The sequence below is a fragment of the Bombus flavifrons genome, chromosome 7 (assembly GCF_040668555.2).
Source record: "Bombus flavifrons isolate JBK064 chromosome 7, iyBomFlav1_principal, whole genome shotgun sequence".
Taxonomy (NCBI): domain Eukaryota; kingdom Metazoa; phylum Arthropoda; class Insecta; order Hymenoptera; family Apidae; genus Bombus; species Bombus flavifrons.
Window position 1 is genome coordinate 6,444,404 of NC_138448.1, and position 16,624 is coordinate 6,461,027.

General features: G+C 32.2%; 1 protein-coding gene across 2 annotated transcripts; it reads left to right on the top strand.

Moving 5' to 3' along the window:
* The first annotated feature begins 4,335 nt into the window (after nt 1-4,335).
* LOC138181545 (uncharacterized) lies at nt 4,336-16,622 on the top strand. Of its 2 annotated transcripts, XM_069116404.1 has the most exons (10): nt 4,336-4,581; nt 4,676-5,053; nt 5,354-5,538; nt 6,615-6,799; nt 8,423-8,812; nt 12,385-12,552; nt 13,602-13,828; nt 14,448-14,650; nt 14,732-14,997; nt 15,450-16,622. In XM_069116404.1, exons 2-10 carry the CDS (start codon nt 4,903-4,905, stop codon nt 16,096-16,098), a joined length of 2,424 nt encoding a protein of 807 aa, XP_068972505.1. In that variant the 5' UTR covers nt 4,336-4,581; nt 4,676-4,902; the 3' UTR covers nt 16,099-16,622. The 2 variants fall into 2 exon arrangements, with proteins under 2 accessions (XP_068972505.1, XP_068972506.1); XM_069116405.1 differs by lacking the exon at nt 4,336-4,581 and having other exon boundaries at nt 4,660-5,053.
* The last annotated feature ends 2 nt before the right edge of the window (nt 16,623-16,624 follow it).

The following is a 16,624-nucleotide window of genomic DNA, read 5'->3' on the forward strand; positions in this document are numbered from 1 at the left end:
AAAACACATTTTTGTACAAACCTTTTTTGCCTTTTGGTTTCGGTTAAGTTATGAGATTTAAAGGCTTTGTCCAAAACGTCCCATTTCCTTCTTTAGATTCTTTTATAGATTTTTTTTATAGATACGCTGATGATACTGAACACGTAAATAAAGAAAATTAAAATATACGTAAGTCCTTTGTATTGTTAGAAAAATTCCTCTAGAAAAGATATCTTCTTATTTTGTACCATTGCTACTATTTCTCATTTAAAAATTTGGGAACAGATAAATGGAATAATATGTTAAATGCATTTCGATAACATTAGGTACTCAATTATAGTAACCTTCTAGCTGTTTGATTTCCTGTATAATCTCCTTTATATTGTAAGAAGTTAGAGTATAAAAACATTTCTTTAACACTATTATTAAGGTCATGTTACTCGCTGTAATAATAAGCTTACTTAATAGCGATTATCATTAGCATTATGTAGTGGTAATTTATTTACATTTTTAATATTAATCATCTTCAATATAGCTTTAATATTTATACTACTGTTTTAAATCTTTCGGTCTCTGTTGCTTAGCATTCTGAATATTTACTCGTAAAAAGATGAATCTAGTATTTACAAACATTTGCAATAATTCAAGAATTGTTACCTTCAGTCGGTTAACTTGCCCTTTTTATGACGTATAACAGAATATGTACTTATGAATTAACTGAATATGTTTTGTTTACCTGTAAATAAGTATCTTGCGCATATTCTAAAAAAATACAAAATTATCGACAGTTTTTAAGAAATATACTTAATAATATACAATAGTTTCAATTGTTTTATAATGATTCAGAATAAATTTAGGATGTAACTAAATCCCTTATACAAACTATGAATAATTGGAACTGCATATGAACAGAGAAAAATGTCTTAAAAGATTTGTTATTTATAATATATTTATAAATTCATCTTTTATACTTAAATCAGGAAACAAAATCACAGTAAACAGTTGTTTCTTACTTAATTTTTCTTAGATTTACATAGTGAATCTAATTTGAAATTCAAAGTTCAATGCATGATCACGCGAATCACATAACATTTCATGAACCGGAGCCATAAATCCTTATTCGGATATCTTCGTGGAATATTGCATGCTTTAACGTAACACGAATAGAAATATATTATCAATAGAGTTGAATCATTTTAAGCAAGTGATTGTAATAAGTTTTGTCACGAGTCGTCTTTTATGTTGAACTTGAACCATCGAAGGGTTGAATAGCTGGGAAGGGGAAATATAGGAAGAGCTATTGGAAATAGTTTAGAAAAATTACATAATAACGATGGCGAATTTTATGTAATAGTATAATGTGTTTGTACAACAGCGAAAGAATAAATCTATCATTTTTGTAATTATTAAAAGCATGTAGATAAAGACGTATAGGTTTTGCAGTAATACTAAAAACATAGTCAATAACAAAATTAATAATAATTATATATTGATTCATTTCACCGCGGAATGAAATAAAAACAGAATTTATAGTACAGCTATATATCTCATCTTTAATTCTAATCTTGTATACTATATTTAGTTTTAGATATAGATATTTAAATTCGAATTGGTATTTTTTTTACAGAGAACCTGTATAGTACTTTTTGTTGGTACGTATTTTGTCTTGAACTCCGGATTTGTTTCACTTAACTGTATTACTATATACTAAAATATACGAGAGATGTACATATACATGTTATAAAAGAACAAGAAGAAAGTATAGGATAAAATCTTTTCGTCCGAAGTTTAGTTTTTGAGAAATTCGAGAAATTTGAGAAAATTTATCAAGTACACTTGAACATGGTTGATTTCAGACTAAATAGAAATAAATACTGGTAAGATATTATTCTACATATGAAACTAAGTCGAAAAAGGAAGCATACAAGATTTTCATAAGTCGCTTTGTTTCCAAGAAAACTAAATTTGAATATTTGTCATGTCCGTATTTCCCTGAAAATGAAGCCTTACACGAAAGAATTTTATTGTACATTTTTCACGTATTTTTCACATATTTCCATACGTAGAATAAACCTCCTTTCAAATGCCGACTTTTGCCTAGTCAGTAACTAAATAAATCACATATATCGAACGAATTTCCAAAGTCAATTCTCTCGAGAATTAAGCCTCGAGCAAAAAATTTTATTTTATATCTTTTCATTTTTTCGTAAGGAATCGTCTCATGCTTGCTTGTACATGTTATTCAGCCGCACTGTGTATCGCAATCTGTACAGTACAGTAGCAATATGTAAGTGGTAGGAGATGTGTTGGAAAGATTTAATGGAATAAGTAGGAAAAATTTGTCTTATTAATTATAAAGCGATACAATGAAAGCAATATCTTGTTAGAGGAAAGTGTTTCTCATTTTTATTTCATTCATATTTAACCTTTGGTTGTTGACAATGTATCATTTGTTTATTATAATTATGATTTCCTTTTGTTTGTACCAGTTATTATGTTTACAATGTCATAGAAGCATCAAATGCACAAAATTAAAAAATGTTCACAACTTCAAACGGATATGATTTCGTTAATCTTCATATTCATATATTTAAATCATATTCTTTACAAATATGTAAAAAGGAAATCTTTAATTTTGAAAATAATTTCACGACATTAACGTAAAACATACAGCAACATAATATGTTCGATAAATTTTTATGATTAACCTTTTAGTTAAAATATATATGAAGACTGAATGTTATGAAACTTTTTCATAAAAGATTTTTATTCTTGTTCCATCACAAATTATATTGCGTCACCTGGACGGTTGGTTCAGTAAATTTGCAATTCACGTAATCGTTATTGAAAACAATTTCGCATCACATTAAAGACGCATAAGTAATAAGATACAGGAAATGCGAATTACCCTAATCGTAAAGTGTGATATATGCCTAATAGCTTCCAGTTTGAATAAACACGAGCATCATAAAAACGACCAATCATTAGCAATCTAGAATGAAGAGAAGTTAATTAAACGATAGAAAGTGAATATACTTGGAAAGATTTATAATATAAATTGTTGTCTCGTCAAATCGCAAACTGAAGCTAAAGTTTTCTGAAGATAAGGAAAATCATTCAGACTGATTGTGAAATTGTGTAATATAATTTCATCGGAGATAATTACTACATATGTATGTCAACACGATGAAAAAGAAAATGAAGTCTTAATATAAAAATTTGCTTCGCCCTTTAAATATAATAACAAATATTTTATTTTAAATATTTTTCTATATTTCCCCTTAAAGGTATAAATATCTGCGATTTAATAACTACGTTTAATAGAATATCGATCGGAGGAATATTATGAACTAGCTTGTTTAGGAAAGTTTTTTAAAATGTCGCAAATGAACTTTCAATGTTTCTTATTGATGCACTTCACGAACAAGCTTTATAAATAAACGTTTATGGGACACGCCGATTCTTTTCATCGGTCGAATCGATACCGTCAATTCTATCGATTTGCTGTCGTCGTGGGGTAAATACTATTATCGACGCATCATTGTCTTCGTTCACGGGTTTTGAGTACAAACGTCAATAATACACCTGCCGCACTGATTTTTTCAAACACGGTAACCCGATTCCTTTATTACCATCTTCTTCCTCAGGAAATCATTTTGTAATCTTTATAAACAGCTATACATACTTTCGTTCTCAACAAACTTTGTTTAGAAATCCGTCAAATTTAATCAGAAAACCTAACACAAACCTTATCGAAATGAAGTTATATAGCTTGACAAGATGGTTAAAAATAATATTTTAACAGACTGTTTTCTTTTTAGAACAATACAAGGAAAAAACGAAGATCTTTTCACGGCTCAAGGAAAATTCGATCCTGATAGGGTTGAAGACGATTACAGAGGTGAAAATCAGAATGGAAGCCATTTACAACTTTATATTCGATGTGACTCTTAGAGAAAAGTGCATGGTTCGTTAAATTATGGGAAATTCTTCCTTCAAACATAGTGCCTCGTATTCAAAAGTGACTGTCTGAGGGCATCCTTTCTTCGAGCAAACTTCAAAATTGTCTAGAATTCTTTAAAATTCGTGTTATATCGAAGAAAGTGGAGCGTTACGTTTCCAACATAATTTTCACTTCGATTGTAATCTTCGACCGTCTTTCGTTTCCCCGGGGGGGCGATGTCTAACAACGATACGGGACACCATCCATTTAATTAATACGCTCGAAATGATGTAAAAAACAGAACATTTTCTCGATCTCTATATGGAAGGTAATTTTTACCGCATGCGTTGAAGGTAAGGACGAAAGGACTTCGTTGAGATGATTCTCAGTCTACATTCGATCGCTGTCTGGGGCGTTTCGTGTTTCGTACAGGTATCGATGAATTTAATGCAAGTAGCCGCTTTTTTATCTTACGTAATATCTTTCTAAAGCAAATTAATGCATCGAATGAAGTGAATAAATGAATGAAGATATTATTAGGATATTAATTTATTTATCGATGATAATTCAAAGTCTCGTTTAACGTGTAAAAGTGCTACTTGCTGACGTTTGATTGCAAAGACCAAGGTCGTTTCTAGTGATTTTAACTCTTCTGAAAGGTATTTTGTGTGAAATGTTTTAAAAATTTTTCTATCAAACGAGTATACATCCCTAATAAAAAGATTCGTCCGTTAAATTGAATTTTCTTATTAGACAAATAGTTGTAATTACGTATCTCCATATTTCAAGATGGAAATGTTGTTGAATTATTTCCACGAGTTTCTTCAGTAGAATAATCAACGTCAATGGAAACAGCACCGTCGATTCTTACAATTATTCACAATTAAAGAGTCTCGTACGACATCCATAGCTCGATAGAAATAAAGAAAATTCTTCAAAACTTATCCATAGTTCTATTTCCCTTCGAAATTTATACAAAAATGAAAGTAGAATTTTTCATGGCGGCGACATTTTACATGGTCACGAGCACTTGCATCTTACCCTCGCCGTTGATATTGCAATTGATCTTGGAATTTGCTAAATGGAAAGATTGGGACCAAGTAGTACTATTCCAGGATTTAACTTCTTTTGGTGAGTACGATCAAATCTTTATGTACTTTTTTCCGGCCTCAAATAAAAAGACACTTATCGTATGTTTCTCTCACAATGTATTACTTAGATTAATTAGATCTTACAGATCTGTATTAATCACGTAAAGCGACTCTTCTCGTTTCCAAATGTTTTCAAGAATTTATAATATAACGTTCCTGGCGATTAAACGGAGGTCGCAACAGCCTGACCTTCGTAATATTATTCAATTTCCCTATTTCCTCGCTTCGACGTAGTATTTCCTACTTTACACGTTTTCTTTTCATTTTCCTTTTACTTTAGATTGCGTCTTTACTTACACAAGACCTTTGATCGCGTGTCTCTCCGACGAGGGAATCGCCGTGTCGATTCAATCGGCTGCCAACCCGAACATACCTGACGTCCTTGTGATCCAGAAGCATCGAATCGGATCGATCGTTCTACTGGATGGGCTTAATCTCACTTCCCCTGATAATATTCTTCATGTGGTGAGGAGAGACTGCGTCGTAACACGTTATATGAAATTTACTTTTTAATACATTCGCTACGGGACGTCGCGTACTTTAAGGGCCAGCTTCATATTTCTGTGAAGGAAATTGTCTTTCAATTTTCGTCAAGAAAAATAGATAAACTCTCATTTGTCTTTATCGGAGATGCCTCTGTACAGTATCTACACAGTGACAGACTGCATAGACTCATATGATGATGTTGGAACATGTTTCTTTTCTTAAATAACTATTTAACTATTCAACATTCACCGAAATGCGATTAGTTCTCTGCTATAACAACGCATTTTTATTGTTAGAAATGTTTTGTATATCGAAAGGAGCACATTTCACCGATTTCAATGATCTTCAAATACGTTGTTAGGGTCAGAATTTCGATAAATTTCATTCATATTCATAAAAATATTTCGCATGCATACAGTAATAAAGTGTTTAAACGACAAGAAATATTTATAGCAAAGTCATAATACTTAATCGATTCTGCGGACGAATAGTGAATAATTCATTGTAGTGGTCCATGCAGCTATAAACGATCAATTAGTTAAATAGATAGAAAAATGTATTTAGCTATTTTATAATTAAAAATTTATGAACTGCACACAAAAAGTGTTTGAAAGGAAGCAAGACATATCAATAGCTTAGTAATATCTACTTGTCTTCGACTTTATTCATTCCTTTATTCGGTACCACGATCTTTCCCTATTACTCGCTCGACATACTATAACTAATTATGTTAGTTGATTAATCTACATATCTGACGCATAACGCATCGGTTATGTTATGGTTTCTTGAATAACTAATTACCGTTTCGTGTAAAATTATCCTGTATCTTTCACAATAATTGCTACATTTATTATCAGACAAGAGATAAGGTATCGTATGGCAATATCATTTGTAATTAGTTGCAGTTGGAGTAAACTCACATGATAAAGTGTGAAAAATATCATTGGTTTAATTTCGTAATTATTATTACTCCAAGTTGTTGTTTCTCTTTCATAAGTCGCCCGTCTTGCTTCAAGCTCGGTAATTAACTATTCTTAATGAAAATTTAATTCCAGGCGTCGCAGAAATTTCAGTTTAATTATTACGTGTCTTGGCTGATGATAACCATGAGAAACACGGATGCGACGATCGATACCGTACTTCGACACTTGAATATCGGTATCGATAGTGACGTGATCGTTGCAACGCCTTCGTCAACGTACGAAGTGATTCAGAAAATGTCTCGAACGTACTGGAACAGGTAGATTATATTCGTCGAACAATGCATCTAGCATGTTCATTGATTATCGATCGTCTGAATAAGGAACGTGGTAAATGTCACGTTCATGTCACGTTCTCATGGTTCTGAGATAATTTAAACGACGGAGAAAAAAATCGGAAAAAAGTGGAGCAGACTTGTTAAGATAAATCTAAAAATATGAATAATCAAAAACGACTAGTCCACCGTATAGATTATACCTATACATCGTTAAGTATTGAAAGATTTTCGAACATTGTGGAGCTCTTATCGAGAATTTAATGCTCGAAACGAATCATTTAAGATTTATTGTGCCGTTTATGCAAAACTCAAAGTTCGCTGGTAAATTTCTCTTTATCACTGTCCTTAGCCTTGGATGGAATTCGAGAGAACACAAATGCGAAGATTATCGTGGATGTTGTTAAATTATGGTTACGCTAAATCGACGTGCGTTACGAAAAGTATTACGTCTTACTTGTCTTACGAAGAGTAACGTAAGTCAATCTATCACGAGAAGAAACGCCGTTCCATGTTCCTGCCGATAATAAACACGTCTCGAGCATATGACGATAACAAACATGATTCGCATTTCGTCACGAGTAGTAGTTTGTCTCAAACGCTTCAGCGGAAAGTAGCACGTTTCATTTATTTTGTGAACAGTAGGATATTGCATTGTAGTTTCCAAACAACTCACGTTCATCTTCTGTGGCTACCAGTTGTCTTCATTATCGTTTATTACTGGTTTATTCAGTTTTGAAAATTTTGATGATCCCATGTATACTCGTATTAATTGTGAGAGCAAATTAAAATACACGGCAAAGTGGATGCGATACTAAAATTGAATTATCATCTAATAAATTACTGATACACGTCTGATAAATTATCATAATTCAATTATCTAAAAAAAGATTTGTTGGCAATGGTGTCTAAATGGAAAATATATTCAACTTCATAATGATATTGTTAGTTGAATAAATTAGTTTATACCAATTTATGCTTTTTTACTCATGATGCACTTGTATCATGAGGCACATTTATTTATATAATGAAATATATATAATATAAAAAATAAAGAAGCTTTTATACTTTCGTTTTTGCAGTAGAATCCTAGATAATCTATGTTTTTCGCGATTAAAGGCAAACCGTTCTATTTTTCGCAGAAAACTTTCGAAATATGCTATATTTTATTGCAAGAAAGCATAACGTGCTATCAGAGTGCTAGTCCTCGCAAGATAAACGAAAGTACTATTTTTCGTAATGCACGTGGTAATTATGGTTTGACCCTTGATATTTCGCAAATATACCATAAATATGGACTTGTTACAATTCACATATCATCTCCCTTCAGTCAGTTTTAATTCTAAACTGTCACCCGATGCTTATCAAAATTTTAAAGTCCATGTTCATAATTCTGTTTAATTCAAAACCAAATTTCTCTATTTTCAATGGTAATTTTATCGCTGCAATTTATCAACGTAATGAATAATTACTTACCATCGAGAACAAGGATACAAACTTTTAGAATTCAAGTTATATTCGTTTTTGTTGCTCGTCATTCATTTATATATAATTACAATTAACCAATCTTTGCTATTATTTTCTCCATGTTTCTATCGTGTCTTTTAGAACGTGCGTATCTCTGCAACACTATGGGACAAGCTTCAAGTTCGGGGAGCCACCGGTCAAAAGGTTCGACGAGAACGCGTCCCTTAATTTAAATTACGCGGTACTCGAGAATAAAACAGTGCTCTACCACTTCGTCCACGTGTATAAAATCCGATATTCGGACAACACCAGTCTAGTGACAAATTTCCTTGGTTCTTGGTATTTGGACTCGTGGTCATTGAATAATCCAATTAGCGTGAAATTGAGAAACGAGTTCAAAGGGCAACCGATCATCTTTGGCGTTCTCAATGGAACCATTGATGGACAAATGGATGTAAACGAAGAGGAGACGAATGACATCGCACCTTTTCTCGATTTCGCCAAATTCGTTGCTAACAGCGTGAACGCCAGGTATTAGAATAAGATAATATATGAATTAACGAAACGATTCGCAATGGCTACAAGTGTGCAAATTTTCTTTGGATCGTTGAATTTGTATATGAATTGTAGGCTAGGTATAAGTTACAGCATGGCGATGGATCCGATAAAGAACAATATTTGGGAATCCAATGGAAGATATGTATTCGTGGTTATACAATAGATAAATTTTGAATGCCGAGGGGATAGTTTAGAGTACTGTGGAAACTATAGATTATGGATTTCGATTAAATATATGTACAGACTTTTTTGATAAAATTGATATTGACTTTTCTCGAGATAAAAATACTGTTATATTTATCTATTTGTTTTTACCATAATTAATCGGTCGAATTAATTGGTCGAATATGATCATTTATATACAATATAATGTATTTTGGTGTATATAAAATTTTTTAGTATTAATCATGCAACATAGTACTGTAATTCAAATGTGGTAACGTACAATAGTTTGTAAGAGGTGGGAATCATTAAATCATAGAACTCAATTGATATTGATAAAGCGACTTTTCGTTTAATTTGCGCAGTTTTGTGCGCTGTGAATTATTTATGAGCCAGATAAATCGTTAATATTTTCCTCTGATGAATATAAAGTCGTATATTGAATGACTAATTTTCTAAGTGAATCATGCACTTTGTTACTTTGTATTTACTTACGTACTTTGCATTTCCTCTTTAATAGAGCTTTTCCTTTTGAAACTGTCTTACATATATCATATTATATTACAGTTTTATTTATATCTTTATATAATTGTAATTGAATTCTAATTTCTGCATTCGCATAAATCAACCTCTGGATCAATGTTAACTAAATATATTTTTCCGTAATTAAACCTAACGAATAACATTCTTTAAATAGATCATGACTTTATCGAAAACTACTAGTAGATTCATTGACCGCGGCACAGGGCCTTTTAAAGTTTCTAATTGCGTGTTAAATAGTGTCGTCCATAAATCTAACAAATTATGCAATTCTATGTATATATGTATATGTCAAATATATATCAGTTACATCATAACACATGATACATTATAATATCAATTGAAGAGACAAATGCGAGTTAAACGTTCATAAATTTTCTCTGAAAATGATAATTAATTATGATTTAAATAATAAGTAATTCACCTGATTATTGAAATCATTTTTTACACACTTGGATCCGCAGAAATACATCAATACGTAAAGTGTAAAGACGTCTGCATTGAAAATAGTCGTACGATGACGACGATAAAGTCGTATGTTACAGTGTACAAAATCCAACGTCCAGTTTCTCAACGTTCGTGTGACCGTTATCACGATATGACAGATGAAAATGGCAATGAAGTTTTGATATTGCTATTTTGTTAACGAGCGTGCATGATTTCAGCCCTTTTTATTCCGTCCTGCTCTGGTTATCGATTTTCCCACTGATCATATGAAAATTGTTATTCCATTGTAATTTCGAATTTCTCGTTCAATGTTTTTTTTATTTTTTTTATTTTTTTTGGCAAATCTCAGTGTTTCTATAAATTAATATAACGTTTTTTTAATATTGGTTTCCACGAACATTTCTGATATTTTAACTTAGCAGAGTTTTGCAGTTTCTTTCTTTACGAGATTAGTCACATTTCGAGTTAAGTGATTCACAATTTTAAAGCAGACGTCTATAGTTCTTTTATGTCTCTTCGAAAACAGCACGGTTTATATTTGACGAAAATAGTGACACACGTCTTGATCGGTCGTTTTTGCTGTAATTTTCTATTTTAAGTTTTAGACAATTTTTAATTATTTTTAACGATCTATCAGTTATTCTCGTAATTTATCGTTACGTTCCCGCAGTTCTTCATATCGATTACTCTTTTTCTGTACAGTGCAAAGCAGTTATTAATTGGACTATGAACAGCAATGTAATTTATAAGTGTTGATAGAATTTATCGAATTTGTTCCTTAACATTAAATATTTTATGTTTATATATGCAGGCTGACTGGCAAATCATGGATATACAATACAAGCAATCTTCATTCACCAGAAAATATTTCGATTAAAAATTATATGCTTTCGAAAGTGATATAACTTGATGTCAATAGATTTCGCGTAGATAGAAACGTAGAGAATATATAAATATCGGCCTTAATTTTCTTAATATTTATATATATTTTTTAATATGTTAATCGATCCGTCTTGGTATCTCCTGTAAAAAGTTATTAACCTATTTATGTCGAAAAACCATTAGTTTAGTAAATGTAGTCAAGGAAAAATGTATGTAAGACGCTGCTTTTGTATTTGTTTTCTTTATTTTTCATGCGAATAGGATACGGTAGGGAGAGTTCATTGCTCACGATCAATGTGGACCACCCACAATATAATTCTTGTAACGAGCAAATGAGGAATTATATATTTCTTGTGTTATGTTCTAAGACGCGACTCGAAATTCTGGGTGAGCTTGTGGCGATTGTAGAAGGTAGAAACGAAGAAAGAAAGAGTCTAAGTTATCGGTAAAAACAAACCATATACAAAAAAAGATGGAAAACTTAACAATATAACAATCTATTTTACAGTAGACGCCTCATGGGTCTGCCAAGCATTGCCTGTATACAATCTTAAGACATAATACTTGTTTCAAATTCTATTAGACGAAGAATACATAGATATACAGGGTGGTTGGTAACTGGTGGTACAAGCGGAAAGGGGGTGATTCTACGCGAAAAAAAGAAGTCGAAAATATAGAATAAAAATTTTTTTTTTTTTATAATTTTTCCATCGAGACAACGATCTACAGTGAGATCCGTTATAACGAGACGTGATAAAGTTCACGCGTACCGAGCGAAAATTCAAAGTCGATTTTCTTGAAAACAAAGCCTCAAACGAAAAATTTTTATTCTTTTTTTTCGACTTCTTTTTTCGCATAGAATCACCCCCTTTCCGCTTGTTCCACCAGTTACCAATGACCCTGTATATTAATCAATAAGTAATGTGTACCCGTGTATGTGGTAATGTGATAGCGAGATAGTTAACATTTTCCTTGTACATATAAAAAAAGATTGAAACAATGTAGATAACATTTCTAGAATTTGTCCCTCTAATTTTATGCTACACGCACGATTTTTTAAATATACAGATAAATATTAAATATACGAAACATACTACGAAGTTATAGTTACCACTTGGATTGAGCCGGCGTTTGGCACAATAAAAAGTTTGGGGTGAATGACTGGATTATAAAAGTTGGGGAAGGATAAGTCATTAATTTATGAAAGATACATAAACGTTTAACAATGTTTTTAATGTTCATTCAATTCATATTCTAATGCCAAAATAAGTATAATTCTGACGTAAAAGCAAACACGTGGAATATTGAAAAGTCGCTATATAAATATGTATGAAATCGTATCAGGAAAATAACTCTTTCGTAGTTTTTTGTTGATTTTTTTCAATCCGGGTAAAAAATTCAAATGAGTAATTTTTTGACATAACCTGAAATATTTTTATAGAGTTTAGTTACATTCTTTTGATCATTTTGCGATTAAAAAGAAATACATAATTAATAAAATATCATATTTTCAGCATAGAGCTGGTGCCACACGAGAAGTTAGGTACTTTGAATAATAAAGTGTGGAATAACCTCCTCGGAGATGTCGTCACCGGTGATGTGGATATCGGTTTAGGATATATTACTGTCAATAAAGAACGACAAGCTGAAATGTCGTTCAGTCATCCCCTAATTCGTTATATGTGAGAAAATATTTCATAATATCTAAATCATCCGATAACAGTGACTAACAGATGTTTCGAGAACGTACAGGGTGTCTCCTAGGTTTATAAATTTTGCTGTAGCCTTTTACTATTAAAAATACGAAAGCTTGATATGGACAGAGGTTCTTGAAAGTTTTGTTATAAAGCAGCAACAAAAATATATAATTCGAAGGAAATATTAAAAGGAAGGTTTTATTATAATATAATTTATGTGTCAATATAAGTTACGTCTGCTGAATTAATTTTTGATTTGTCAAATAAATTGATACTACGGTATGTAGTATATCAATATTATAAGAAGAAAGGAGGGATAACACTTCGAACGATAACGAAATGCAACAATATGTGCGAGTATCTACATAAATAACTTGGTGTATTCTACTTGTTAATTTTAAAGTTGCTTTAGTTGATGTATCAAACGGAAAAATTTAAAAACACTTCACCTTTAGTCGTCCATTATTAGATACCACGAATTTGAGTAAAAATGTAATTTATTAAATATATTTCTTCAAATGAAAAATAAACGAAATCGTACCATTTATTCATATTATGTACATAATTTCAAGAAAGATGAGAATGGATCGCGCGATTATATAATGCAAAAAACTAGTGCACTGTGATTGGCTGATAAATTTATGTTTAGCAATGTATAACATCACATGTAGTTTGATCCGTAACATTAGCTTGTTTCGTTTTCTTCAAGTTAAAAGTTATTATCTGTTCGTCACTTTTATTTTGTCCATTATCTTATGATGAACTACCCGTCTCTAATTAATAAAAACGTTGGTTTCTTCGTCTTTAGCAAATATTCACAGAAACTAATGAATGTAAAGAAAATAGATCTCCGTTCACGCTTCATATTTTTCTAGTGAATTTTAAGTAAGATATTTATCAGTTTTATCTTGTTTTTGTCCATAGAACACGTAAACAAGATTTTATATGGAAACCTATGGGGCAAGCTGTATAATGAAATATATTGTTGATCAGACAAATGACCTATGCTCTGTACGATGAATATTTTTACGCAGGAGGAACGTTTACTATCATCCACTGGAAACTGGTACCATGAGGGACATATTTCGCCAACCATTTAATAACTGTTTACTGAGTTGCGTCGCATCTACTTATTTCGCCATACTAGTAGCGATGGGGTTGATCATTTACGCAGCGAAAACTATTTTACACAATGAAGAAGCTAAACGCGTTGGAATAGGGGAGGCTGCGCTTTGGTGCATCAGCATAATGTGCATGCAAGGTTATATCCCTTGAATTTTTTCAAAAGGGCAATCAGGAATTTTTTAAAAGAGTATTTTATCAATGTTTAGTTAAAAATTTTTACTAACACGTTTACACGCATACATAGTGACGAGCGGTGATCCCAATAAATATTCATACTTGTTAATCGAGTATTCAAATTTCTTTTTGCGTATCTGTAAGTTATTGTATAACTGTAATACATATATTATGGAGAATTTCGTTTGTTGTCCTACAAATTGTTTTGCATGGATAAATTCGCTAAAAAGAATAAATAGAGAATTAATTATTAAAGGATATCTTAGAAGGTTATCAAAGACAGTGAACGAATAACACATTAGCCTAGTGAAAAGAATAAAAACTGTCACAAATAATGTTATGCTCGTAAGTCATTTGATTCAGAACACACTAGTTAAAAGCTAATCCGTACAGATAGTTCTCTGACTTCTACAGTGACATATTTTTGAATGTTCATATAATCACGTAAGCTACAAGTTTGTAGGGACAAAGAAGGGATAAAGTAAGATGTCGTAACGTTTGTCTTTTCAATGATTGTTTCATTCTTAAGAATCGATTCATTTTAATTAATTTTTCATGAATTTAACGAATTCCAATTGCAGGTACTCCATGGACACCACGAAATCCATCAGGAAAGACAATATTATTATTCAGTCTAATGTTCGCCTTAGTAACGTACAATGCTTATGCTGGTTTCATCACTTCGATCTTATCGGTGCAGGCTAGTGGTATCAAATCTATTACCGATATTTTGTCGCACAATTTCAAATTGGGATACAGCATCACCGATGATGAATACATTAGAGTAAGTTTATTAAAAAAAACAAATAAAAATGTAATATATCAAATTTTTCACCATCGAAATATTCTCCTCTTTGTTTCACAGAACGTGAATGATAGTAATCTTCGACAGTTGTATATAAGAGCGTACAACAATCGGGAATCTAAATTGGATACTACTTCTGGTCTTACAAAGGCCGTGAAAGGCCATTATGGCTTCTTCGTAAGTGCAACTCTCGCACGACGCGCCCTCAGGTCCACGCTGATTCAAGAACGATGTACTCTAAAAGAATTACCTCTTCCACAAACATTCACAATGGTGGCTCTACCAATGGCTAATTCTTGTCCTTATAAGAAAATTATTAATTTAAAGTATGTGAAATGTTAAAAGAATATCGTATTTGAATTTTAGAGGGAGAATGAGAATCGTATTCTATATAGTAATACGACCTTAGACTTATATTTTATTTACTTTCTATTCTTTCTTAAAATCGAAGGGCTCGGAGGAAAAGTGGTACGAATAAGAAATATCTAAGTTGGATAAACCGTCGGTGAAGCTAAAAGAACCTAAATTGAGAAATCTCGTCTGCTTCGATCAAGAGCATGTCACGATCAAGTAAATGGAAGTGGTGATTTTAAAATATCTTACAAATTATATGCCACTCTTCCATCAAGCCCCATAATTGTATTTTACTTATTGTCAATATTCTCATGCCCAACGGCTTTCAGAAAGAAGAAGGAAAAGAACGAAAGAATTGATAAATGAAATTCACATAGAGCTTCTCGGTCAATGGAAACATTAATCAATCAAATATGTTTTCCAGCATTTTGAAAATACGAGAACGAGGCGTTCTGAACAGGATAACAGAACGAATGCTGCCAGAGATGCCTCGATGCAAATCGCCGACCACATTTCACAGTGCCAGGCTGGCCGATGTTTATTCCGCTTTCTTTATCTTGATCGCTGGAGGCGTATCGGCCGTTTCTATCGGGATCGTCGAGAGACTTTGGCACAAGAGACGACAAATGAAGGAAACGATTGTTCGTGGAATGCGTCAACATCGCCTAATGCCCTCTCACTTACCACATTTGCCACATTTACCTCGTTTCTCTCATTTCCCTCATTTATCCCATTTGCATTTGCGCGACGATCGTCGAAATGATTTTTCTCTCGATCGTGATTCGCGATCGAATTTAACGATAAACAACGAATGCGTAGCAGGGAATCCTTCCGATTCCACGCAAGAGTCGCGAGAACAAATTACACAAAGGAATTATAACCAGGAACGCTATGTACGTTCGGATGAAGACATCAATCGACCTCGTTTCGAGCCGAGATTTTTCAACTGGAGGAGGCGTAGCAATTTTAAGCGTACGAATTGGAGCCCGTTTTCGGGATTGCCAAGAACGAGGCTTGGTAGAAGTCAGAAGAGTAAATCTAAGGATAACACGGTCTTTCCTTTTCATCAATGATAAGAAAGGATGTTATGTATCAAGGAATTCATGAGAACTTAACCCCTTTCCTGAAAGTTTCATAATTTTAGTATCAATATATTAGGTCCTCGTTTCTGTTCGAAATCAACCGTGTAACTTTAACGCGCTTGATCAGTTTTTAAATGGCATCTGTGCAGCTAAAATTGTCAACAAAGAGGCGAGTTGTTTTGGCAAGAACGTAGAATTATCTGGATAGTCGATATACTATTGCTTCTTTGTAGACATTCTTAAGGTAGTATTTGTACAACGTTTCAAAATATAGGTTAATCTGGAAACGAAATATCTAATGTTGGTTTCGCATAAGTGTTTTTTCTGTTGTGTCCTTTAAGCTGGGTAAAAGAAATATTGATTATTCTGTATATTGTGTATGTGTGTGCAATATAATTTCTTATTACAATCTAATTGAGTCATAAATTATCATTTACTTCTAATGTTAATAATTTGTTTGTTTGGTAAAAAACACTGAATGACGTTAGAAGAAAATGTTTATGTTATAATACGTTGG

Coding starts and splice junctions, on each gene's coding strand:
- LOC138181545 (XM_069116404.1), top strand. CDS start 4,903: ATGAAAGTAGAATTTTTCATGGCGGCGACATTTTACATGGTCACGAGC. Junction 6,800..8,422: donor TCTCGAACGTACTGGAACAG/GTAGATTATATT, acceptor CGTGTCTTTTAG/AACGTGCGTATCTCTGCAAC. Junction 14,998..15,449: donor AAGAAAATTATTAATTTAAA/GTATGTGAAATG, acceptor TATGTTTTCCAG/CATTTTGAAAATACGAGAAC.